Below are 26,363 nucleotides of genomic sequence, written 5' to 3'. Positions count from 1 at the left end.
TTGTTCTGGGAAAGCCTCCCCATCCTGTCTCTCTCTGTCCTTGGGCCATTCTCTGGCCTGTAGTCACTCTCCCACAAAGGCTGCACTGTGTGACCTTGCTTGTGATTTTTCTTAAGTTAGCAAACAACCGAACCCTTGGGCTAAGTGGACACGGTGCTGGTGCCAGAGGAGATCAGGCACGTGCACACACCTGGCGACGTGAAGCGGGACTGAGGGCCACGGTGGGGAGGTGCTCTTGTTTCCGTGGGCACAGCAAAGTGTGGATCAGCTGGCCAGACCTGGTAAATTGTTATTTACAGTTCCCAAGCTTTTAAAAGAAGAGCCTCCCCAGAATCCGTCCTGACTGCAGACGTGCGGCATCATGATGACTTGGGTCACGCTGCTGTCCTTGCTCCTCCTGGGATCCCAGGCCGTGCAGGGGGCCCATTGGACCTACTCAGGTAAGGCCCACCCAGGGGCCGCGTGCCCCCTTTCTGCCCTCCCGGTGAGGGAGGGGGCTCCCCCCTTCTGGAGGACAAAGCCTGGCATTTCAGGGCGTGCACGATGGAGGTGTGCGCTGCCTGTGCTGGGTCTGCTCCTGGGGCTCAACGTCTTGGTGTGCTGGAGACAGGGCCGGGTCAGGAGGGGGAGGACAGAGCTCTTCCCCTTCCCAGATCGCTGAGTCACCTGCAAGCTTTTTGCCTTTCTACTCACACTGCTGCTTTGAGAGCCTGCTCACTGCTTCTGGCTGCAAAGCCCTTTTTCCCTCTCGGTCTATGTAGATGGAAAAGAAAGTGGTTAGAGAGGGCTCCCTGCAGTCCCATGGAGCAGGTGCAGGGGTGGGTGAGATCTTTCTTTCAGGAAAGTCCATGATCTGCTGTCTACCCAGAGCATCTCGACTTGCCGAGAACGCAGTGACCATGGCACAGCCTCCAAGCTGGCCTCTCTGGGTCACCGTGACCCTACTGAGACCCCAGTGTCCCATCCTGAGCCCTGCTTCCAGAACGTGAAATTGAAAACCCTAGCATTTGGCACAGGTGCTGGCCCACGTGTGAGACCAAGAGAGGAAGGCTGTCTGCGGGGCTTGGACACAAGACAGCCCTTCTGTGTGGCAGGGAAGCGAGCTCCTGCCTGGTCCCCCTCTTTTCTGTTCTGGACAGAGGCAAGAGGCCTGGAAGGATGCTCATGGCCACTGGCTGGTGCAGGAGCCAGGAGCAAACACAGTTTTGAGCCTATTCTCTGCACGGTCCCCCCCCGCCCCTGACACAGGGAGAAGCATCCTTTCAGGGTGGGATGTGTGTCCTGTTAAGCCCAGGGTATCAGGACCAGGAGCAATGCAGGGAGGCTCGGTGTGACTATCTTCAGAGAGCAGGACAGCCAGCTCTGACCAACTGCTAGGCTCTGGAGGCTTCCCTCCCCGGGCAGCGCCATGAGACCCTGGGACTTCTGCTTTGTCAGGCCCATTGGTACTGGCGGTGGTACTCGGTAAGGAAGACAGAGAATTCCAATGGTGCGGGTCGGTCCTCCCCAGCTCAGCACAGTCTCTGAGACTGTGGGCCTTCTGGGAAGCCACCAGGGGCCCAAGAGGACTCGGGGAGCAGTGGGGCAGCTGCTGCAAATGCTTGTCAGGAATCCTTGAGACACCCCGAACCCGGCAAAGCCTTTTGATTCATGAAGGGGCTGTGCTCGAGACGTCTGCCCGTGACCCTGGCATCTGCCTCTAGGAAAGAATTGTTTACGAATTGGTTTGCATGATTAAACAGTGAGGAGAAAACAGAGAAATGAAAAATTAACTTAAATTTTTGTTTAACTGAAGTATGGTTGATTCACAATGCTATGTTAGTTTCTAGTGAAGAGTTGACTTTTTATTGACTGCAAAACCGAGATGTGAGGGGCCCAAACACAGACATCTTCCTTCCAACAAGCCATGTGCTTGGATGATGCAGCTGTCCCCAAACGGGGCAAGGGGGCTTGGATGCCTAATCGCAGATGCCCGAGACCAAGATGCAGAGCCGAGTCCCCCACTGCAATGAAGTCATCGTCTCTGCGATTAATAACCAACCCAATATAGACAGGTTTCCTTGCTCTGATATTCTTTCCAACTAAGCATTCCAGGTCATCTTTGAATCCAGGCTTCCTTTCTTGCCCTGAACCCATGGATGTGGGCACCCAGGCGGTCTTTATCGTCCTGGGAACCAATGAAAAAGGGGAGCAAGGAAGGAGGTGGGGAGGTCCTGCTGTCGGGGGTGGAAGGGGCTGGGAAAGGGAAACTGCTGTTCAGAGGAAGTGAGCAAAAGGCCTGGAAGGTAACACAGGGACGCCGAGGCTCCAGGACGGTCAGCAACGGACAGTAATTCAAAGGGGAAGCTAATGCTACGCATTCAAGACGTCCATTGCTTTCAAAACACCAAGTCATGCTCTCAGGACCAGTGGTTGCAAGAAGAAAGTTAGGAATCAGCCCCAAAGCCCCCCCACCCCCCGGACATCTGGGTCTGTGGAGATGATTTAGACGCCCCTCCTGCCTCCTCCCGGGGCCCTGCCCTGTTGTCTGGAAGGCAGACTCTGGCCTTGGTGGTGACCGCTGTGGGCCTCCCGCTGGCCAGGCCCTGCCGGGAGCTGCAGGCTCTGGCATCTGCCCTGAGTGATGTGCCCACAGGGAGGGCCCGGCTGGGCAGCCCCTTGAATTGTGACCCCCTTGGCTGTCTCCTGTGTCAGGGGGGACGCTGGATGAAGCACACTGGTCCAGCGAGTACCCTGACTGCGGGGGGATGAGACAGTCGCCCATCGATGTGCAGAGGAAGAAAGTACGGTACAACCCTTTCCTGAGGCCTCTGAACCTGACAGGCTACGAGGGCCACTCGGGCGAGTTCTCCATGACCAACAACGGCCACACAGGTAAGGGTGGGCGGCGGTCCCCACTCCCCGGGCGGTCAGCAGGGGAAGGTGGCGATGCTCCCCTGAGGCCAGAGTGCAGCCTCGGGCTGCAGGCCTCAGACGCCAGGGCGATGGGTGCAGAGCCCCGAAACCAGGCGGCTCTGCCCTAGTCATGCGGCCTCTGTCCTTGGACTCGGTCCCCTCTGGCCACGTCACTCCACACTGGCCTCTCTCCAAGCTCACCCTGACCGACCAGTGGGAGGCTCAGCGGACAGAGAGTCAAAAGCACACAACCCACCTTGTGCTCTGCTGATCTGGGCCCGGGTCTGATCTGCCAGATTTTCTGTGTGTGAAGGTCACACAGGAAAAGCTGGGTGTTGGGGGCCCCCCTTTCGGAAGCCTAGACCGGACGACTGTGAAACCCGGCCTCTACTCGGCAGACACCCTTCTGGTTTTCCCAGCGGGCTCATCTCCTCTGAGCTTTACAACGGGCCTGGAGCAGGGCAGTTTTCAGCCTGAGACCAGAGGCTCGGGAGGCTGAGGGGCTTACTCGGAGTCACGCCGTCTAGTGGCCGAGATGGACTCAGCCCCCGGATGTCTGATTCCTCAGCCAGTCCTCCCCAGACACTTTGCCCTCCACTCCTGCCGGGGCTGGGCCAGTTTACTGCCCACCCATGTAGGTCTATGGGGGCCACAGGACTCAGGTTTCCTCCTTGGGATATTGAGAAAATAAAACCAGCTGTCCTTGATGGGGCTGGAGAATGTAGCAGCCCTCAGATACCTGTGGTCTGGATCACTGAATGCCACAAACAATTCAGGAAAGCCTCATTTTATCATTAATGCCAAGCTCCTGTTTCTAAAATTACTCTCTGAAGCTTCCAGCAGCTTGTCAGAAGCAGGTAGCCTGTTCAGATCAGCTGATTTCACTTAGGAATATGCATTTAAGTTTCCTCCATCTCTTTTCATGGTCTGATAGCTCGTTTCTTTTAGCACTGAATAATATTCCATTGTCTGGATGTACCACAGTTTATTGATCCATTCACCTACTGAAGGACATCTTGGCTGCTTCCAAGTTTCAGCAATTATGAATAAAGCTGCTATAAACATCAATGCGCAGGTTTTTTGGTGAACATGTTTTCAGCTCCATTGCTGAAAGGGGAGTATGTTTAATTTTGTAAGAAACAGCCGAACTGTCTTCCAAAGTGGCTGCCCCATTTTGCATCCCCACCAGCCATAAGGGAGAGTGCCTGTCGCTCCACGTCCTCACCAGCGTTTGGTGTTGTCAGTGACCTGCATCTTGGCCATTCTAATGGGTGTGTAGTTGTATCTCACTGTTAGTTTAATTTGTGTTTCCCTGATGAACTGATATAGAGCATCTTTTCATATGTTTGTTTGCCATCTGTATATCTCCTTTGGTGAAGTGTCTCTTACGGTCTCTGTGTTATTTGTTTTCTTAGCGTTGAGTTTTAAGGGTTCATTGTTTATTTTGGGTAGCAGTTTTTTTTTTTTTTTTTTTTAGTTTTTTTTTTTAGGGGAGTAGGTAATTTGGTTTATTTATTTATTCTTGGAGGAGGTACTGAGGATTGAACCCAGGACCTCGTGTATGCTAAGCATGCACTCTGCCACTTGAGCTCTACCCTCGCACTAGGATAGCAGTTCTTTATCAGATGTGTCTTTTGCAAATCTTTTCTCCCAGTCTGTGGCTTGTCTTCTAATTCTCTTCATGTTGTCTTTGCAGAACAGAAGTTTTAAATTTTAATTAAGTCCAGCTTACCAATGATTTCTTTCATGGAGCGTGCCTTTAGTGTTATATCTAAAAAGCTATCACCAACGTCATCTGGGTTTTCGCCTACGTTATCGCCTAGGAATTTTATAGTTTTGCACTTTGCATTCAGGTCTGTGATCCATTCTGAATTAATTTTGGTGAAGGGTGTGAGGTCTGAGTCTAGATTCGTTCTCCTGCTTGTGGATGTCCAGGTGTCCCAGCTCCGCATGTTGAAGACTCTCTTTGCTCCACTGCACTGCCTTGCTCCTTTGTCAAAGATCAGTTGAGTATATTTATGGGGTCTAGTTATTTCCAGGCTGTCTGTTCTGTTCCACTGATCTGTTTGTGGATTCTTTCGCTAAGGCCACACTGCCTTGATTACTAGAGGTTTATAGTAAGTCTTGAAGTTGGGTGGCACCGATCCTCCAACTTTGTTCCCCTCCTTAAGCATTGTGTCGGCTGTTCTGGGTTTTTTGCTTCTCCGTGTTAACTTTAGCATTAGTCTGTTGAACTCCACATTATCACTTGCTGGGATTTTGATTGGGATCACACTGAATCTATAGGTCAAGTTGAGAAGAAGTGACATCTTGATGACAGTGAGTCTTCCTACCCAGGAGTATGGAATGTCTCTCCATTTATTTAGGTGTTCTGTGGTTTCTTTCATCAGAGCTTTCCAGGTTTCCTCATATAGATCCAGTACATAGTTTGTTAGATGTAAACCTATTTAAATGGTTGGGTGTGCTAAGGTAAATGGCACTGTGTTTTTATTTTCATATTTTATATGTATACCCTTCCATGTTTATTGTTAGATTAGAATACAGATATAAAATTACATTTTTTAAAAGTTTTTTTGGGGGGGAGGTAATTAGGTTTATTTATTTATTTTTGAGAGGAGATACTGGGGATTGAACCCAGGACCTCGTGCGTGCTAAGCACCTGCTCTGCCACTTGAGCTATACTCTCCCCACTTAAAATTACATTTTAATGAAAAGAAATGGAAAACACACTTGAATGTTGAGACAAACTTAACTTGCCACAAAACTTTCTAACGCTTATTCTCAATTTCTCTATTTTGTTGTAGACAAGTAGCAGTGGACCAGTATTGATTGGTTAATTTTTTTTTAATTCCCACACATTCATAGGCTCCAGAAAAGCTCAAAGGCTGGAGGTACTGGGCCTCTAGTGTTCAGTGGGATAAACAACACTGCTCTCCTACTGGGTACTGTCAGCCACTCCATCCGTGAGGCTCCTTGAAAGGAGGGAGGATCTCTCGTTCATCCTTCGTCCTGGTACCTGGCACAGAGCCTGACACGGATGAATGCATTTGAGGGGAAAAGAGACTTGTGTGCACGAAAGTCTAAATCCCCAAATAGACTTCAAGGGCGAGGCAGGATTATGAGTGGGTTTTAATCTTTAGAGCTGTGGGAGCAAGGCTGGTTTTTTTTTTTTTTTTAACTTTTATTTTGAAATAATTTTAGGCTAGAAAAATTGCAGAAATAGTGCAGAGAGTTCCCATATGCCCTTCTCCCACTTCCCCTCGTTTTAACATCTTGCAGTCATAGTGCATTGATACCACGTGGTTAACCACGCTGCAGATCTCATTTGATTCTCATCACTTGCCTGTGGGGTCCTTTTTCTGGTCCAAGAGCTAATCCAGGATCCCACATCGCACTGAGCCATCGTACTCCTCAGTCTCCTCCAATCGTGGTCAGTTCCTCAGGTTTTTGTAATTTTGACACTTTGCTGTTGTTTCTTGTGCACAGAAAATGCTCAGATCATGTGGGTTTTTTTTTTTTTTTCCTGTCTGAAGAGAACATGGTTAAATTGGTTTCAAGCAAGCGAAGAGTAGCTTCTGGAAGTTAAATCAATTTTCAGAATCTGGAAGTTTCAGCAAATTGATTTGGGGGCGGGGCACAGATATGTGGCTTCACCTTTTCAAAAGCACGGTTCCCAGGCTCAGAAATGTTGCTGATTTTCAGTCTGGCCTGAGCAAGTCTGTGCATAAAGCTTGAGAATTGAGACATTCCTTCTGTCTGTAGGGAGTTGTGCTTCGGGGGGAAACGTGCTTCTCAGGCTCTGTTACTGCTCATGTGGTGTTAATGGTCCTTAGTTCTCCAATCTCTGGGCACAGGTGATTGCACCTCTTTTTTTTTTTAGTGGAGGTACAGGGGATGGATCCCAGGACCTCGTGCACGCCAAGCACACGCTTTACTGCTGAGCTACACCCACACGCCTGCACATCTGTCTCTAAAGGCACTTCCATTCTTCTCACGCGAGCCCTGATTTTGAGGCTGACTGCATTTTAAGCACGAAATACAGAGCACCTGTTCAGCCGAAGGGCCTGTTCAAATCTTTGAGGCCGGTTCTTGCCTTATGGTATATTACGTTATGAATTTCATCACAGCTTCCTGCTGCTTTAGACAATTGGAAGGGAAGGGGGAGGCATTTGACAGATGTCAAATACCTAATATTTGCTCTTTAAGAAAGCATCCTTATATGTCACCATCTTTGATGACTTTAAATAGAAAAACCTTATTAACAGGACAGATGCTGCCTGTCCCTTTCCAAGTCCTAAATTATATCTTCATGGGTATTTTTCTAGGTCGCTTTCTGGGGTCACTCTCCATGTCTCCCTTTTTGCCTGGCTCATTCCAAAATATAGAGACTTCTCAAAGGCCTAAGCCAGTGGAATGAACACGGCAACTGTCTGACCCAGTAACCTCCCTGCAGAAAGTCTGTAGGCCATGGGGCAGGAAGAAGCTGGAAGAGTCATCCATTTTCCCATCAGCAAGAACCTAACATTTAAATGCACTTGTTGATAATCTCATCAGATTAAATCCCAAGGCAAGAGTCCATGTGTTCCTTGATTTGCCGCAGAATTTGGTCTCCTCTGAAGACAAGTTGCGGCCTGTAATGGTGACATCTTGTCTTGGCCCAGTTCTGCCCCGACAAACTAGTGACTCTGAAAACCTTTCTACCTTTCTGGGTTGGCTTCCTTGTCCATAAAATCAAAGTATTGAACCGGGGCAGGGTATAGCTCAGGGGTAGAGTGTGTGCCTAGCATGCACAAGGTCCTGTGTTCAATCCCCAGGACCTCCAATATAAGTAAATAAAAACCTAATTAACTCCCCTCAAGACAAAATTAAAAGTGATACAAAATTTAAAATGTGAAATTATTAAGGAAAAAAAGTACTGAAGCCCCGCAGGGATGTTCCCGTATGTGAAGCAGGATGGGTTGTTAGTTGGGCTCGTTCTAGAAGGCTACAAGGGATGAAGATTTTAACCACATCATGAAGAAGGTAACGATCTTAAGTTGGCCTTGCAAACAGTACTCACTCTGGGTAGTAAAAGTAATCAAAATAGTCCCAGGAGGTCCCGCTCCCTATTCCTACACATGGACAAATCCGCAAATTGGCCAGAGGTGGAGAGTGGAATTCTGGCTTCCATAATCATGGACCATATTTTTTCAGGGCTCCCACCTTCCTTGGGGTTAACAAGCTGGAACCTTCCACATCATGGTTCTGCCCCCGACCTGGGTCTGGGTGGGAAGGTGTGTGCCCCGGGAGAGGTGCCTGTGCAGCCCAGCCAACTCAGAGCCTGGTCCCCACCCTGCCCTGTGTGCCAGCTGCCTCCTGCTTGTAGGTCACTCTGCTCGTGGCCATCTCAGCCAGCCCATCATACCAGCTTGCCTCATGACCGGGCAGGTGACCAGGGAAGCTGGCTGACCTCTAGGCCTGACCGATCTGTGCCCACCTGCACCTCTCCCGCCCCTTGTCTTCTCTTCCAGTGCAGATAAGCCTGCCCTCCACCATGCGCATGACGGCCTCTGACGGCACCCAGTACATAGCCCAGCAGATGCACTTCCACTGGGGCGGCGCCCTCTTGGAGATCAGTGGCTCCGAGCACACCATTGATGGAATCAGATATGGGACCGAGGTACCTTGAGGACCCCAACCAGGTCCTCTTTCTTTCAAACCCCATAGTCACTTTTCTGATGAAAACAGCGCAAAAGACTGTGTAATGGGGAGTCTAGTCACCCTGAGGTTGAGTTTTTTTTTTTCTCTCACAACCATGCATTTATCACTATTTGAAGTCTATAGGAACTGCCCTTGACTTACCCTTCCTTGCTTCCCCAGATTCACGTTGTTCACTACAATTCTAAATACACGAGCTACGATGAAGCCCAGGAGGCCCCGGATGGTTTGGCTGTGCTGGCAGCCCTCACTGAGGTAGGCTGAAACCACACGTGTGAAGTTAGAAACTGGCGTCAAAACAAAGCGTTGAGTGTCGACAAAGGGCCTTCTTACCTGTCCCGCCTCCTCCACTCCTGAACTCGCAGTTCTGAAAAACCCTGACTCAGTGAAAGATGAGTCGGCGTTTTTTCCAGCCCTTGTTCATGGTTACTGTGAGCTTTCTGTTTCACTAACCTCTGGGACCTTGAATAACTTGGACAAGCTGACTTAAAAGAGCTGGGGTCACAGAAAGGTTGACTGGACATAAACTGGTCTGAGGACCAGAGGAGGCCTGCAGCCCGCTCGGCAAAGACAGCCTCTGCTTTTCTCAGAAAGTCCGCAGGGTGGGACTTGGGTCTAGGTGGCAAGAAGTGGTCAACCCCCCCCCCAAATTTTATGTTGGATAAAATTGTCAAAAACAACCATGTCAGTGCTCTGGAAATGGACCAAAGACAAGTAACAAGGTGAGGGATTTCTTTATGGTAAATAGCTAAAATTTAGAGTAAGAACAACAGGAATTTGTGGACTTTCTGCCTGGGGCTGTTCCCATCCCCATCCCCTAAATTGGTTGGCAAGGTAGTTTTACTGGGGCAGCTGGACCGGAAAACCAGCAGCTTCACTGCCCAGTGTGGGGGACTAATTTGACTTGCAGTGGAAGTTGAAAACCCACGCCTGGGGCGCTGTTAGGAAAAGTAGCAAACTTGACAGAAAAGACGGAAAACGGGGAAAACTTTCAGCTTTGAGAGTCTGAGATTGTGGTCCTAGTTGGGGTGAGTAACAAGCGGCAACCTATCAGAAACTTAACTGGGACATTCTGAAAACAAGGGAGCCACAGCAAGGCCGTACAGGCTTCCCAAGAAGGCCTGATGGAAAGTCAAGGCTGAGGCTGCCCTGGTAACTGGCTTTGAATTTGCTTTTCCACCCACGACTGATCCATCAGCAGAGGGTGCACGTCTTATAGGCTCCAGGGGTTTGAGCACAACCCCTGCTAAAATCATGGACTGACCACAAAACTCCGCTGACCCTGGACGGCCCCTGGGAATCCAGGCTAAAAAAAGTACAAATAAGACTTAAGAACCGGGCAGACACATCAGCTGCTACACACCGCTGTGGACGAAGCCCAGGAAAGTCACCAGTCACAGGAACAGCAGTAACAAAAATCCCTCAGGACAATTTTTAAAAATCAGAATTCAGATTTTCTACCATTATCTAAAATGTCCAGTCAACAAAAAATGTCAGCAACAAAAAAGTTGGGCATGCAAGGAAAGAGGAAAATGTAATCCATATTTAGGAGGGAAGAAAAAAAGTGGTTAATAGAAACTGACTCCAAGTAGGCCAAGAGTGATTTAGCAGATGGTACTTTAAAACAGCTGTCATAAATATGTTCAAAGAATGAAAGAAACTATGTTCAAAGAAATAATGGAAAATATGATGACGATGACTCAAAAGACTAAAAGTATTTAACGCAAAAGGTAGAACAGAGAGGCAAAAAGCAGATTAGACATTTAGAAAACAAATAAATGGCAGTCAGATATCCAAGAAAGTCTGAATTTATACACAGTGGAAGAATGGATCAACATCACTGACTGAAAAGAACCATTGTCCACAGATCTTTATCACCGAAAGAAACTCTTCTGACTTCTAAAAAGTCAACACATACAAAAAACAAAGGGTGGCGGTGGTCAGAATTGGAGCAGTGTTGCCTTGTACCCCTGGTCTCCTCCACTCTGCCCGAAGTCCTGAGGATGAAGAAAGGTGCACCCGCGAGCAAGCCCCCTCCTCATTACAGCGAATCTGACTGTGGCTGACACTGCCCAAAGCAAGATCACTGGGGATATTTTAACAGTGACTTTTGGCCATTCCTTGAGGACATCACCAGTCACTGCCAAGAAGCTCCTTTCCCTGGAAGCTGCCCAAATGCTTTGGATCTTGTCTTCCTGAAAGATACTGCTGAGCCCAGGCAGTGTTTGGCCAAGAACAGCCAGACTGTCTCCCCCAACACAACTAGGACACAGATGGGCTGCCTCCTCCTCGCCCTCATGGCTCTGCCCAACCAGCCAGAACACCAAACAGCTGGATTAGTGGAGACAGAACTGGATGGAGGTTCCTCCTCCATTAGGTTAACTGCTCTGTGCTTCTCCTGCAGGTCAAGGATTACGATGAAAACACTTACTTCAGCAACTTTCTTTCTCACTTGAACAACGTCAAGTATACAGGTAAGGGAAACCAACAGTGGCTGCAGGAGGGAAGAGAATTGAGCTTGAGAGTAAGTGGGGGACGGGGAGCCAGGAAGAGCGTTGCTGGTGGGGAGAGTGGCAGATAAGCCTGCCAGGAGACACACCCGTCCCTGGGCAAGGTCTCTTGTGCCAGCAACTCCTGCAGTTGGCCCAGATTGTGCACCTCCGAGAGACCTGCTCATGAACTCTACCTGTGGATGCCCACAGCCAGACCTTCTGGAGGCCAGAGTTCTAGTAATGAGGGATATTTTTGTTTAAGTGATTCTTACCTCTGGCCCCAGCTGGCGGTGATGGTCCTGGTCCCTAAAGAGAGTGGTCCTCCTTAGCTTCAGGCTGAGAAGCATCTCAAGAGTGAAGCCTCTCAGCATGGTGCCCATACACGCAGACCCAGGGCTGAGCTTCCTTCCTTCTGCCTCCAAGAGGCAGAGTTCTTGTCAGAGCGTTCAGTCACTGCCATGGTCAACCCTTGACCTGGAGCAGTAACCACATCAGTGTTGCAGCCTTGGTTTTGTGTCACATCCCACTGTGCCCACATTTCCCAGACTCCAGCTCCCTGAATTCAGTTCTCAGCCCTCCAGAAATTCTCCTGACCTCCAATCTATGGGCCTCCACATTCTTACTACTAGTCACGCCGCATGCCTCTCATCTCTCTTTACCTAGCTTAGATTCCACGAGCCATCATCTGACACACCAAGGCAAATGCCCTCCATATCCTCGCCCCCGACCCCTCCACAAGCTCACCTGGCAAATCCCCAGACCAGCTCCCACCTACTCAGAGCCTGAATGTGTCTGCAGAGAAACTCACAGACATCTGACTTGTATTCCTTTCACTCATAACTACAAGTAAACAAGTACTAACACTGCTCAAAAATCCTAAAGTACTACTCCGGCCATTTGCTTTTCCCCTCCCCAAAATTATCGCTGCACATTTTCTCCTCCCCCCTGAAGCCGCTCTACCTCGGGCCCAGCTTCTCCCTTGGAGCAGATGCCTTGCCCCCCACTTCATGGGGAAGTAGTCAGAAACTCCCTCCTCTTCTTAACCTGACTGCACCTGACCAAGCTCCACGTCCCCTCCTCTGTTACCCTGGGTGAGAAGTCCCTGCTCTGGTCCGGGACCGCCCTTCCATGTGGGCGCTGGCCACCCCCTCGTTCTCAGGGCCTCTTCCCCTGCCCGTCTCCCCACTCCCCTGCGTCTCACCCTTCGTCCCGTCATTCCACTCAGCCCAGAGCTCTGGGCTCTCGCACCTCCCATCTCAGTCCTGCTGGTTCCTCGGCTTCCACCCCACTTTCGGCTCCCCTTGAAAGAGGCGTCCAGCGCCGTGCTCTCTGTTCTCGCTCACGCTCAGGTCAAGGCTGCCCCAGTTGTCAGATCTCCTGGCCACTTTTCTTCTCTGAATCTGTCTCCCAACTATAACCCATCACCCGCTCTCACTCTGGCCACAACCCGCCCCCTCCCCTGGTTCTCTCCTGCACTCTTTTCCTGGCTCCTGTCCTAATGGTGGCGGATGCCATAACTCTGTCTCCTTTTGGGGACCTGATTTAGTCCCATGGCCTGAATTGCCATCTCTAGGCAATTATAAACGTGGACTTATAAACGTGTATCTGGTTCTCCCGGCAGCGGCGGCATCAGGCAGGACAGGACAGGTGAGGCAAAGCAGATGCAAGAACTGGCTGGGGAATCTGCTGGCCACGAGCTCGGCCAGCAGGGGGACCACAGGCTGGCGGCATAGTTAGGACTTTCCGTGTATTCGCTGACCTCAGGTGTTCTCTTCCTATTGACTGACCCTGATACATTTCCTTCTCCAATTCGGTAAATTCTGCTTCTGATCAGTACTGCCCACAACACTGGCCTCTTTGAACTCTTCATTCCTTTATCCAGCTGTTCACTGGATGTTGCCACAGGGACCTAGAATTTCACACGGCCAAAGCGTAACTATCTTCCCTTCCCTTGCCAGGCTTGCCCCTAAGCCAACCTCCTTTCAGCAAAAGGCATCATCATCCAGCCCCTGGTCTAAGCCAAAAATCTCTGAATCTTTCTTGATGTTCCTTTTTCCATTACCCTCCCTCCCAATCCAAACCATCAGTGAGCCCCGCTGATTTTACCTCCCTGCTTTCAATTTTGGGGATGTATTCCCAGAAGTGGGATTGCTGGGTCATATGGCAATTCTGTTTAATTTTTTTTTAAGGAACCACCATGTTGTTTTCACAACCAGGGGCACCATGCTTCTTGAATTCTTGACTCACTCAAAGATATTTGAGTCAAGAAACCATAGAGGCCTTTAGAAGTTTGCATCTTGAAATCTATCCAATAACAAGAAAACTGAGAAATCTTTTGCTTACTCGTGGGATTGTGCACTACTAGACTTCGCAGCCTTGGTTAAACAAGCCTGTTTATGTGTATATCAAAACGATGTCATCTTTGCTGTTAAAAAACGCAAAAGTGCTCGGGGAAAGTGTGGTAACGTTCAACTCAGCTCCACATTGCTTTGATAGTCTCATGCTGAGCTCAGGGGCTCAGCGTCACTGACACGAACAAAAGGAGAACTCTCTAGATGCAGCGCTAGATGTAGGTGCTGTGGAGGCTTCAGACGCCCCACGGAAGCCCGCGTCCCTGCACCCCACCTGCGGATGAGCTTGGTTCCCCACGGGAGGAGTAGGAAGGCTCATGACCTGACGCCTGCACCTGGACCCCCCGCTTACTTCTGCTTCTGCCTCTCTAACCTCTGTCCCTCCCCCCACTTCTAAATGGGCACAAACCAAGGAATTTCGTTCTTTCTTTGAGAGCAGTTACCCCAAAGCCCCTGGAATCACAATTTCTTTCATTTATTATCAAACATCTCCTCTGCTTAACAATGAAGATGGTGATGGATACACGCGGGGGCACTTTCTTCTGTGCAGTCCGGTGCCAGCACTTTGTAAACACATCCCCTTTACCCTCACAGCAGTGCTCCTGAGTATCCGCGTGAGCACCGAGCCAGGACCACCCGGCCCGGGACCACCCGGCCAGGAGCGGGTGTTTGAGTGGGTCTTTGTTCTTAACCCTTTCTGGGAAGCAGCGCACTGGGGAGCGTTTCCTGATGATCAATTTCTACGTTCCTCTGCTTAAATCAGGAGGGTTGACAATGGTGAGGCCTGAGCCTGAGCTGTCCTCCCACAGGGCAGCAGGGGTCCCTAACATTCCTTTATCTCTTGTCCCTTCCGTTAGGACAAAAAACAGTTCTGAATGGCCTTGACATCCAGGATATGCTACCTAAGGACCTCCACTCCTACTACAGCTACTGGGGCTCGCTCACCACTCCTCCCTGCACTGAGAACGTCCACTGGTTTGTGCTGGCAGATACCGTTAAGCTCTCCAGGGCACAGGTTAGTGCCTCTGCTTTCAATGGCCTGGTTGTCGAGAGTGCTCCCCCAAATCTCCCCTAATGCCAATACTCCGTTCTCCACGTGCAGGGCTATGGTGCCTCCCCCCTATTGCCATGGGTGGTCTTGCTAGTGCTGTGGTGGAAGTGGGCAAACAGGCATCATGGGGTCCAAGAAACTTATAGGTGATGCAACAGAAGGACTGGGGCCGGATCCACGTCATAGACGAAGAGCTGCCCGGTGAAGGCAGATACTGAGCGCTGCTCTTGCCAGGGACCGTCCCCGGCCCCTGATGTACAAAACCCCGTCCTCATGCACCTTACATTCTAACTTCATAAATGACTTCATGCAAGATGGATAGCTTCATATGTAGCTCTTCACTGTCTCAAAAGCCTGTAGCCCTTTGCGGAGAAGAGCTGTATCAGTCATCATTTGTCCTTCAGCATAGCATGGGCACATAATAAGTATTTGTTGACTTAAATCAAGGACAAATGTTACTGGGTTGCAAAGCAAAGCTGACATTTCCTTCTGGGTGATGTTCTTCCTCAGAAACAAATATTTCTTTTTTAAACTTTCCATCTCCTACTCCAGGAAAAGGTGGAAAGGCCCATTCCTGTACTCACACACAACGACATTGATGACAGGGTTGGAAATGCCCCTGGGTATCTAACAAGAGCCACTGTCAATTATCTCAGGAGAAATGCACCTTAAATCCAGGTCTAGAAGAATTTTCATGAATAAAGTTACCTGAAATGAGCTCAATTAAAAAAAAAAAAATCACAAAATACCAGGAAAAAGACACTATGAGTATGTGTCAACAGAATTAGATATACAAAGATTTCAGATAGTGTAATTATCAGTAAAAAACATAAGTATGTTTAATATATAAAGAATACATAACAGGTATAATTAAACATATTTAGTAGGTTTAACATGTATAAGAGTTTTAAATATGAGGAAAGAATAAAAAACTATAAAAATGACCAAGTAAACTTGAAGAAAAAAAAACAAATGGGTTGTTAATTTCCAGAAACGAAAAGATAGTGACTGAAATTAAGTCCCAACAAATGGGTTTAGTAGCCTCTTAAACATAGTTCAAGAAAGGATTAGTAAGTTGGAAGACAGAGCTGAGAAAATTATGTAAAATGTGGCACAAAGAGAAAAAGAGATGGAAATATGAAAAAGAACTAAAGAGACATAGAGAAAATAGTAGAAAGGTCAAACAGATGTCTCATTATTATAGAGGAAGAAGAGAGATTAACATAGAGAGGAGGGATAACTTGAAAAATCTTGGCCGACAATTTTCCAGAGGGTTGAAAGACATGTCATGTATTCAGGAAGCCCCGTGAGTCAATCAACATAAAAAGAAGCCCACACTAATCACATCACTGTGAAACCACAAAATATCAAAGACAAAGAGAAGATTTTAAAATCAGCCAGAGAGAAAAGACAAACTTTCATGAAAGAAATCATCGTAGACCAAGAGTTGATTCAACACAGCGACAATGAACATCAGAAAGCAGAGGAAACCATATTTTCAAACAGAGAAATGAATAGCCAACCTAGAGTTGGACACGCAGCAAAAATGTCTCTCAAGGACGTAGACAAAATACAGACATTTTCAGAAAAACAAAAACTGAGCTTGCTACTTGATATGTTTCTGTTTACCTCCTTCTCTCCTTTCTACCTTTGACCAAATACTTATAAAAAAGATTAAAAGAGACTGCTGGAGGAATCTTTTTAATCTTGGAGAGATTGCTTAATGTTGGAGAGGCTGTTAGATGGATGAACGGACACTATGCCTGGCACGTAGCACCCAGAACCTCCTTTCATCTTGAGATCTCACAACCGCTTTATCAGGCTTACATGAACCTAAGCTCTAGGTCAATTGCTACCTAGACTTTTAAAAAAAAGTCGCCCAGTGCCTCTCCTCCATAATTCTCTTCATGTTGCTGCAGATTCTGAAGCTAGAGAATTCCTTGTTGGATTCCGAGAACAAGACCCTCCAGAACGATTACCGCAGGACCCAGCCCCTGAACCACAGAGTGGTAGAAGCCAGCTTCATGTCTCTCCCTCATCAGCGTGAGTCAGATCAACTCTTGTTTGTTCTCTGCCATTTGCAATTATAATTTTCTGTTTTCCCCCTTCCCTGGGTGGACCCATCTCTTCTGGCAGCAGCAAGGGAGGGAGACTCATCTCAACAGCAGGCGGCTCAGGTGGGCCAAACTGCCCAGGGCTTGGGCCAAGAGGGTGACTCATTTTCCCAGTCCAGGCAGTGGCCCAGTGTGTAGAACAAAGGACGCATGAAGGTGGGCAACGATGTGATTTATTACCTACCTGGTCTTGGCCAGAGGCAGTAGGAGACTCAGGATGTGAGCAACAGCCAGACACTCCCATAAGAGTGTAGGCTTGGGGTTGGGGGGAGGGGATAGCTGAAGTGGCAGAGCATATGCTTAGCATGCACAAGGTCCAGGGTTCAATCCCCAGTGCTTCCACTAAAAAATAAATAAACCTCATTACCTATCCCCTCTCCGACTGCCAAAAAAAAATACGGTAATAAATAAAAATTTAAAAATTAAAAAAAGAGTATAGGCTTAAATTAACCTTATCAAACCCAACTTGGATTATTTCCCATACACTTCCATCTCAGTCTGTATCGCAAACCCATCCCCAACTCCTCCAATAAATTCCCTCAAGGTGGGGCTAACCAGAACACGTACTGCTTTCCACATTTTCTTGGGAGTCAAGCCCCAGACACCAGGGTGTGGGAAGTAGGCATTAAGTAGTCCCGCTTCCCCAGACCCTCCAGTCCAGGCTCCAGCTCTGTGCCTGGCTCGCTTCATTTCTGTAGTTGCAAGAATACGCATATTCTGCAATTTCCCATCTTTATTTTGTCTGCTTCTCTGTAACATTGTGGTGAACTATACACATGCCCTGAGTCCGCTGCCTTTACAATGTATTTCTGTTAACCATGCCTGATGCCTTCATATCTCCTAACGCAGTAGAACTGGTCTCCAGTCAATTTGCCCCATGTCTGCAGGTACCTTGCAAAACTTCTACATCTCCATTCATACTCCCCCAACACAATGAAGGTCCGTTTGTGGTTTTCTCCCCATCTTTCCTTCCTGGTTCATTTATTGTTTTTCCTTGCATCAGTTCGCTCCTTTAATACAATGCTAACAGGAAAAACGACACCAGCTATAATTACGTCATACGACGTTAACAGTAACGATGTCTTTTCCAAAGGGTGGCATCTTCCTAAACAGGTCCAGTCACCAGCAGGCTTAGACCCACGGACCTGTCTCCTTGTTCTAATCTCGCATGTTCCCTGTTTTACCCAATAACATTTTGCACTATTCTTACAACAGGCATGAACAGATGCTATGGTTCCCCATAGGCCTTATGTCAATGATCTCTCCATGGGGGGGGGTGTCACTCCAATTTACCCTCCTGGGGGAGCGCCGATGTTCTAGATACCCACCTCTCAGACCAGAATGTCCCAGGTTGCAGTAGGTCTGTCGTGGTCCTCCCTTCCGAGACTTGCTGTTTAGGATTATTCCTTCAACTCCCAGTAGAGAGTAAGTGGGCTTCCTCCCCAACCCCAAACAAGGGATCTGAACTTGCTGATAAGAGAACTGGGTATCATCTTGCCCACTTTCCCTAAGGCCCAGATTTCTTCTTTCTTTTTTTTTTAATTTTATTTTTTGGGGGGAGGTAATTAGGTCTGTTTATTTATTTTTAGAGGAGGTCCTGGGGATTGAACCCAGGGCCCAATGCATGCTAAGCACGTGCTCTACCACTTGAGCTATACCCTCCCCCCAGACTTCTATGTAGCAGCCATCATCTCCAGTCAACCCAGTGTGTGCCCCACGTGATATCTCATCGTTCTGTAGAATTCCACACCAGATGGTTTAATATGATCCCCTCAACAGTGAGGAATGACCTGAGAAACCAAGGTCAGTTATAAACACATGACAACGGCCAAATCCAGCCCCTTTGCAACTTATTTATTAGACAAAAGATCTGTGCATTCTAAGGTAAGGGCTACTGAGCCTTGCATGAGAAACTAAGGTCCAAAGGTAGAACATTTTCATCTTGTCACCTCTTGGATTCCGGCAGCTTCCAAGTCTAAATTCAGACATAGTAAAGATGCTTGAAACCAATGGGATGGGAACATGGAGGGAGTTCTAAGGAACCAGAAATAGTTCCTGTAAGTACAGATGTGGGGAGTGATGTCTGGCTGTCCTGCATTCTCTGTTTTCATGAGAACCTCCAAAGTTCTGACCTTCTCCTATTAACTCTTCTTTTTGTAGGATCTACTCTAGGCTCTGACTTCCAGCTTTATCTAAGCAATATCAACAATAACCTTGAGTACTTGAGAAGATTTATTGAACAGAAGAAAGTAAATAGAAGAAGACGCGAGTAATGACCTTGAAGAGTGAGCCCTGTCTTGCCTCCAAGAAGTCCGTCCAACCGCACCATTCCCTCTGAGGGACCTATTTAATTTCTGATTAAAACGGGAAAGCCATCGTCCGTGAAAGGAACTGAGGTCGTTTAAGTGCATGAGAAGAGATCTGAGTCAGACGACACCAAGGGAAATTGACTGGAATAGGAATTCAAGGAAGATGGAGCCCTAACTACCCTCCTCTCAAATCACGCACATCGATTTGTCTAAATTACAAATCATCCAGAACTTGCCTGTAGCATTTAGATGTAATAAAATCACTTTGGAAATTTGTGATTTAAAATTTTCTGTTTTCTATTCCTTTATACCACTTCAAATATCCCTTCTTTGCTCTACCCCGAGGGACCCAGGTGAGGGGACAGAGATCAAGGTGGGAGGGATTTCCAGGACCAAGATTAAGAAAAAGGAAAGCGATTCTTACATTAGGAACGTGTCCGTGGGGAGGTCTGGAGCAGTGATCGTGCCCAGTGAGCACAAGAGGGACGGAAGGGTGAGGAGGCTGGCTCCCAGCAGGTGGGGGGGCTTCCCTGAGATCTTGTCCTTGTTGTTCAGGGGTGTCTGAGCCTTGCTGTCACCAGCCCTGGGTTCAAGTGCCGGTTCTGCCACTTACTAGTCCATATGGGATAATGAAGTAACCTGTCTTTTAGGGCTGTGGTTTGAGTAGATAAGGCTGAGAACTGGCGGTTACCTTTATTGGTCAGTTATGGGTACTCTTCGTGGAGGATCTTCCTGGACCATCTGCAGCTTCCTCGTCTCCCACTGAGCTCACCCTCCTTCTTCTGAATTCCTTTATCTGCTCTCGTTGCTACTTTTGTTCTTCCCCGTTGTTGTTCATCGTATCCAAAGCACGTTCACATCTGACTTCACTGACCCCTCCAAGTAATCCTCAGGGAAGTTGCATTATCCCCAATTTATAGAAGAGGAAACCAAGATGCAGAAAGTCCAGGTGACTTGCCCAAGATCGTCAAGATTTGAACCTAAGCCCAAGTTTTTGTATCCAAGTTCTTTTAACTACAGAGTTGTCTTTTCTCATTTATTCAACAAGCTTTGTAAAGCACCTGCTGTGTACCAGACGTGGGGCTGCAGGCTGCAGGCTACAGAGGCCTGTGTACTGGGGTCAAGATGGGGAGGGATGGTTCCCGGGCTCCGAGCTCCGGACCAGTGAGCAGGACAGACAGTTAGAAACTGCTGCCCTCTCGTGGGGAGAATGGCTGTTTAAAACCACCACAGAGGGGCTGGTGCTTGGTCGGGGTTTGGAAGGCTGATGGGTTCACCCGGTGAGCCAAGCTGGGGGCGGGGTGGGGCCACTGCAGCCAAAGGAGTAGCACGTGGTGGCGGGAAAACACACTGGGAAGTGAGAATAGTTTGATGTGGCCAGAGGCCCAGGTTCCGGGGAGCTGGCAGGGGAAGTAGGGGTGCAGCCAGGGGAGGTCAGGCATCTGACACCGTGCTTTCTGTGCCGCTGCAGGTTTTGGGTTTTACTCTGGGTGATGGGTTTTCTGCAGGGGATGACGTGATAACGTGGTTATAGTCATCCTCTCAACAAGGAGCGAGAGTCTGCGGTGAACTGGAGATGAAGCAGTGAACAAGACAGCCGAGGAGCTTACGTTCCTGAGCGGCGAGAGATGCCACACACAAGTAAACGAAGTCTCAGACAGACAGGATTACACAAGCCTGTTTGTGCTTGAAAATGGAAAAAGGAACCAAAATCAATTACAGTGGTTGCCTAAGCCAGGGGCCAGGGGAAGGGGTGGAGGATGAGCTGGAAGATCCTCTTTCTGCATGCACCCCATTTGGTAGTTTTAACTTTGGAAACCTGGGTTTTACTAACTTTAAAACTAAATGAAATTTAAATGATTTTTTGGAAAATCCCTAAAACTTCAGTTAACTTAAAATGTAAAAACCTAGTAAAATGAACAATCGTACATTGAGTTGGTAGCATAAACACACAGAGAAGAGTATTTCCAAGTTATTTTCAACACAGTGTTTTTCTATCATACCTAGTGGGGTGCAGCCTAAGGACCAGAAGAACATGTGTGTGTAATTACTGTACTATATGACTATACATATGTAAATAATTATGTTTACGTCCTGAGTAACATGATTTTCAGCATAAGAACACAGAGATCTAAATATAAAATTAAATAAGCTCAGTAAAAACCCTGTAATCATAAACTTGAATTGGAAATATCAATATGAATTTATGAGTTTTTTTTCACTGTCTAAAAAGCATGTCTTATCTAAAGATACATGCACCCCAATGCTCATAGCAGCACTATTCACAATAGCCAAGACACGGAAACAACCTAAACGTCCATTGACAGAAAAATGGATAAAGAAGTTGTGGCGCACGCGCGCACACACACACACACCCCAAATGGAATACTACTCAGCCATTAAAAGGAATAAAATAATGCCATTTGCAATAACATGGATAGAACTGGAGACCATCATTCTAAATGAAATAAGCCAGAAAGAGAAAGAAAAATACCACATGATACCACTCATATGTGGAATCTAAAAAAATGACTCAAATGAAGTTGTTTGTTCACAGACTCACAGCCATGGAAGACAAACTTATGATTACCAGTGGGGAACGGGGATGAGAAGGGGTAAATTGGGAGTTTGAGACTTGCAGATACTAACTACTATATATAAAGCTAACTACTATATATAAAATAGATAAACAACAAGTTCATACTGTACAGCACAGGGAACTATATTCAATAGCTTGTAGTAACCTACAATGAAAAGGAATATATGTATATGTATGTATAACTGAATTACTATGTTGTACACCAGAAATTGACTATACTTCAATTAAAGAAAAAAAAAGATGAAAAAGCATGTAACCCCATAGCAATGAGCACCCTCATACCCAGTCAGGGTCTCTCAATTCTGTTTCCTGCGATGAGGAACCAGGTCTCCTTGGAGAAGAGGCTGAGTCCAGACCTGGGACAAGGGTTATCAAAATGAAGCTGGGATATCTTTTTCGGCCAGAAAACAGGAAATCTATGTAAGTCTACGGGGGCCATGCCGTCTTGAAGGGGTTCCTGGGACAACTTAAGCATCAAAAAGAATAATATCAGAAAAAGAACAGTAACGGCAATGGATTGAAACCTAGAGAATACGCAGAAAGACCTGCGCTCGCAATGGTCCTAAAGAAATGAAAGGAAACTCACCCCAGCTTCGGAGACGGCCAGGGAAGCCATTCATCATTCTGTAAGTTGGCAAGTACAGGGGGAGAATCAAGAGCTTGTCCCGCCTTTCCTGTCCACATTGTATTTCAGAGCAATCTCAGAGTTTTTTTTTTAAATGGTGGTCCTGGGGATTGAACCCAGGGCCTCGCGTATGCTACGCAGACCCTCCCCGCCAGAGGGATCTCATAGCTGGTTGAAGGAGCCTCCTGTGGCTGCTGTAACAAATGACCACAAATTGCGGGGCTTAAAAGAACAGAAGTGTATTTTTTCACAGTTCTCGAAGCCATAAATCTGAAATCAAGGTGTTGATGGGGCCAAGCTCCCCTCACAGCTTCTGGGAGAGAATCCTTCCTGCCTATTCCAGCTCCTGGTGGCTCTCAGCTTTCCTTGGCATGTGGACCCGTCACTCCAACCTCTGCCTCTGTCTTCACTTAAACTCCTCTTCTCTGTGTCTGCATCCATCTTTCTCTTAGAACGCTTGTCAGTGGATTTAGGGTCTCACCCCAAGAATCCAGGACAATCTTATCTCAAAACCCTTCACTTAATTACATCTGCAAAGACCCTTTTTTCAAGCAAGGTCACATTTACAGCTTCTAGGTGGACATATCTTTTTTCGGGGGACCACCATTCAACCCGCTCCAGCTGGTGAATGGGAGCTCTGTTGGAGCAATTCCAGCTGTTAAGCTCAGAAGGAATCATTTTGCAACTTAGTGAACTAATGGGCCCAGGTGCAGATCACCACTGGTCCCTAACACCAGTAGGTGAATGTTGATGGGGTCTTCACACCATGGATGGACTCGGGTGCCCGCCTTTAGAGATGCTGAGCAGCGTTAACACCGCTCGACGTGGGACAAGCTAATGTCTTGTGCCTCTTGGAGCATCCAGCACTGCCGATGAAGACCAGGAGCAAAGAGAATTTTTTTGAACTTGAATGTAGTTAAGGCTTTAAGTAATAACAAGCAGTTTTTGAGAAATTCAGGGGCTAGAGCACGTATTCACCAAGAGGAGGCAAGCGCCATGAGAAGTTTTTCCCACAATAAACTCCAAGGAGCTAAGGAGCGTGTCTGGCACACAAAGGCACTCAGTGAAAATGCGCTAAACGGAGGAATCTGAGCTATATAAAGAAATGCTAAAAATCGATAAGAAAAGGACTAGCAAACCAAAAAAATCAGAAAAAGGGACAAACTGACAATTTACAGGGAGAGGAAGTGGGAATGATCTGTAAATACACGAAAAGACTCAATCTCACCAGCAATGAAGGTAATAAAAATTAAAACCACAGCAAGATACCATTTCTCCCCCCCAGATCGGGGTCTGATGGTACCACGTGCTGCTGAGGATGCAGAACAAGCTCCATGCCACTGGTGGGAGTGGGGCCCGGTCCAGCCACGCTGAAAGCAGTCTGATGACGCCTCGTGAGATGTGCACACCCTATGACCCTGTTTCTAGGGGCGTTTTAATTACATAAAATTAAAGCTCACTCACATAGATGTTGTGCTTCAAAAGTTCCCACAGACGTTATTAAGAGGTTGAAAATGAAAGTTTCCAATCATCAATGGACATTTTTACAACTTTTATGTAAACTGTAAATACTACTGTTTAATCATATTATTACTATTAATTTATGATTCCAACTTTTTGCTATACAAACAATACAGAATAGGAGTTTGGCTGAATTTAGTTCAAAAAATAAAACAAAAACCAAAAACACCCAAGGAAAACAAATAAAATGGCTTCAGGTGGTATTAATTTGGGGCGAATGTTATTTCCCTCAGATTGTCATTGTGAATACTTCTTAAACCAAGTTGCTGTAGACTTTGTTTTCCGAAAGTTTGCTCCCGGGAGCTGCGGAGAATGGTGGGCTCCTCCTGCCTCAGTGAGAGCAGAAAGGATCTTCTCTTCACACAGCCATGAAACCAGCTTCTCCTCGTCAGTGGGAAGAAAGTCATCCGGCTGACAGCCAGGAAGATCCCCCTGGCAAGGCCCTGGGACTGCAGAATTCCAGTATTGGGTTCTGTGAGTTGACGGTGCTCAAAGAAAGTTTTGAGAAACACAGTATCCCTTAGAAACAGCCCCTTAGCCGTTCCACGGTGTTTTCAGCGAGTGTTCCTCTCACCGGTGCCAGAAATTTCCCCAAAAGCCTTCTGTGTTGGTGCCATTTAGTGAAAAACTAAAGCAAAGGTTTTGCAGACAGGTGAGAGGGCTGAGTGGATGGGCGTTTGCAGGGAAGGTGCTGCCTCCCAGTGGCCACCGTGAGGATGGCGGGCCCTGTGTCCAGGGGGCCTTAGAGTCCACTCCTCCCATCCTTCATACTGGGAAGCGGGGTACACAGGACCTCTAAAGGCCACCTGGCAAGTTACAGGCATATCAGGGACAAGCAGCATTGTGCACGTCCCTGGACTGCCATCCTTTCTCACACAGTAAGATGTGGGATTGCTCTGGGCTCTGGTCCCTCTTGCTTCCAAGTTCTTTGGAATTTCAAAGCACCTGAATGATAGATCCCCACCCCTCCCATCCACCCTCCTGTTACCTGGGGTTCGCCCCTGCTGAATGGACAAGCCGGCCACTCAGATGCACCCCCCCACCCCCCCCAGGCCGGAGTTAGCGACTGGGGTTCAGCTGGCATCTGACCGAGGCTGTGCAGAGGGGCCCGGGACTGGCACTCTGGGAACGCTGACCCCCACACAAGTGACCATTGGAGGAGCAGATGTCCAGCCCTCCCAGGGACAGCTGCTGTCCAGAGAGAAGGAGGCAGGTGCTGGAGAGAACAGAGAAGGACTCTGGGCCTCAGAGGGGAGGCAGTGTGGCTGAGGATGGCAGGTGATGACCTGCTAGTGACCACTGGAGTGGGCTGGACATGGCTGGCTCCACAGAAGTCCCCCCTTCAGGTCTTGACCGAACAGGCGTGATTGCATTTTTGCTCTTCACAAACACACAATCCCCAACTAAAACATGACACACCTCTAATTTTGTTGGAGCCTCAGAAGCAACCAGGGAGGCTGAAGGGCCCTATTGTCTCCACGTTACAGCTGAGGAAATTGGGACCAGAGAGTGTGCTCCGACACACAGCATCTTAGTGGGCAAATGGGAATTCAACTCCAAGTCCTATGCTCAAAATACTTTCTTGTCAACACCTTGGGCCCCTGGGACTGGCCTAGGGAACAAGTCAGCACAAGGCAGGGGGTGCCTTTTTGGGGGCACAGCTAGGCAGCCTCAGCTCCACCAAGGAAGACCCCTGGGCTGAATTTTAGGGTGTCAGGACCCCAGCATATTCCAGATGCATGGTAAATGCCCCACTGGCCCCTGCTCCAGAGTTCCCTACCCCACCCTGACATCACAACAGGCCCCCGGGGTGGAAGCTGAGAAGGAGAGAGAGAGAGAGAGAGGCCCCCGACTGCTCCAGGGTGGGCTGCTCAAGCCCTGGCCTCTCTTTCAGGGGGGACACAGGAAAACCTGCTGACGCACATCTTTCTTAGAGGCAGAAACAGGTGGGCAAACAGAGCATCACTAGGCCTGGATCGGAAATACCAGCCAGGACCACTAGCCTTTGTCAAGAACAAAGGACCCACCATCCAGGGAGGGGGCCTGTGAGGCAGTGCCCCCCGCATGCACGAGAATGAGGGTGTCACGTGTGCTGCTTGCTCTGTCACCCCCTCCCCTGGTGAGCCCCACTTCACCCTTCAGGATGCGGCACCCCCACCCACAAGATGGTCAGGGCACCCATACGATGCACATTTAAGAGCAAGGGACAGAGGCGCGGAGGTTAAGCGACTTGCTCCAGGGGCCCCGGGTACCAAATGGCAGAGCAGATCTGGGACCAGGTCCCAGTATCTTAAGTTAGTGATCTTTCTACTAATTCCCCCTTTGAGGGGAACCATAGGGCTTCTGTCAGAAGTTTTTACCATCAGAGACTGAAAAATCCTTTATGATAAGCAAGCTTCTCTTTGAAAATGAAAACACTATGAGGATAGTTCATAGCCTAGGCTGTTACCAGTTATTTAAATCTCAGTGTGAATTATGCGGCACAGCTCGAGCCCGGTAAACGTTTGCAGCATGAAGGATTGTGAGACCTTTCCTCTGGGGTTAGAATGCCGGCTTTGATGAGGAGGAAGAGGTGAGAGTACTTTGAAGTGTCACAGGCTGCCGAGGGCTAGGACTGGGTGAGGGCCTGAGGTTGTTGGCTTCAGGGTTCGCGGGTAGGGTGATGAAGAAGTGTCTGAAGATGAGAAGGTGCTGGAAACTATTTTCTCT

At 48.1% G+C, this 26,363-nt stretch overlaps 1 protein-coding gene across 1 annotated transcript; it reads left to right on the top strand.

The window, feature by feature from the left end:
* The first annotated feature begins 361 nt into the window (after nucleotides 1-361).
* CA6 (carbonic anhydrase 6) lies at nucleotides 362-19,086 on the top strand. The gene is made up of 8 exons (XM_064493344.1): nucleotides 362-440; nucleotides 2,695-2,874; nucleotides 8,406-8,554; nucleotides 8,755-8,847; nucleotides 10,997-11,066; nucleotides 14,293-14,450; nucleotides 16,406-16,529; nucleotides 18,773-19,086. The coding sequence occupies exons 1-8, from the start codon at nucleotides 362-364 to the stop codon at nucleotides 18,871-18,873; spliced, it is 954 nt and encodes a 317-aa protein (XP_064349414.1). The 3' UTR covers nucleotides 18,874-19,086.
* The last annotated feature ends 7,277 nt before the right edge of the window (nucleotides 19,087-26,363 follow it).

The sequence above is a fragment of the Camelus dromedarius genome, chromosome 14, assembly GCF_036321535.1.
Source record: "Camelus dromedarius isolate mCamDro1 chromosome 14, mCamDro1.pat, whole genome shotgun sequence".
In the NCBI taxonomy this organism is placed as follows: Eukaryota; Metazoa; Chordata; class Mammalia; order Artiodactyla; family Camelidae; genus Camelus; species Camelus dromedarius.
The sequence above is the reverse complement of the archived record's forward strand: the minus strand, read 5'-3'. Positions and strand labels throughout refer to the sequence as shown.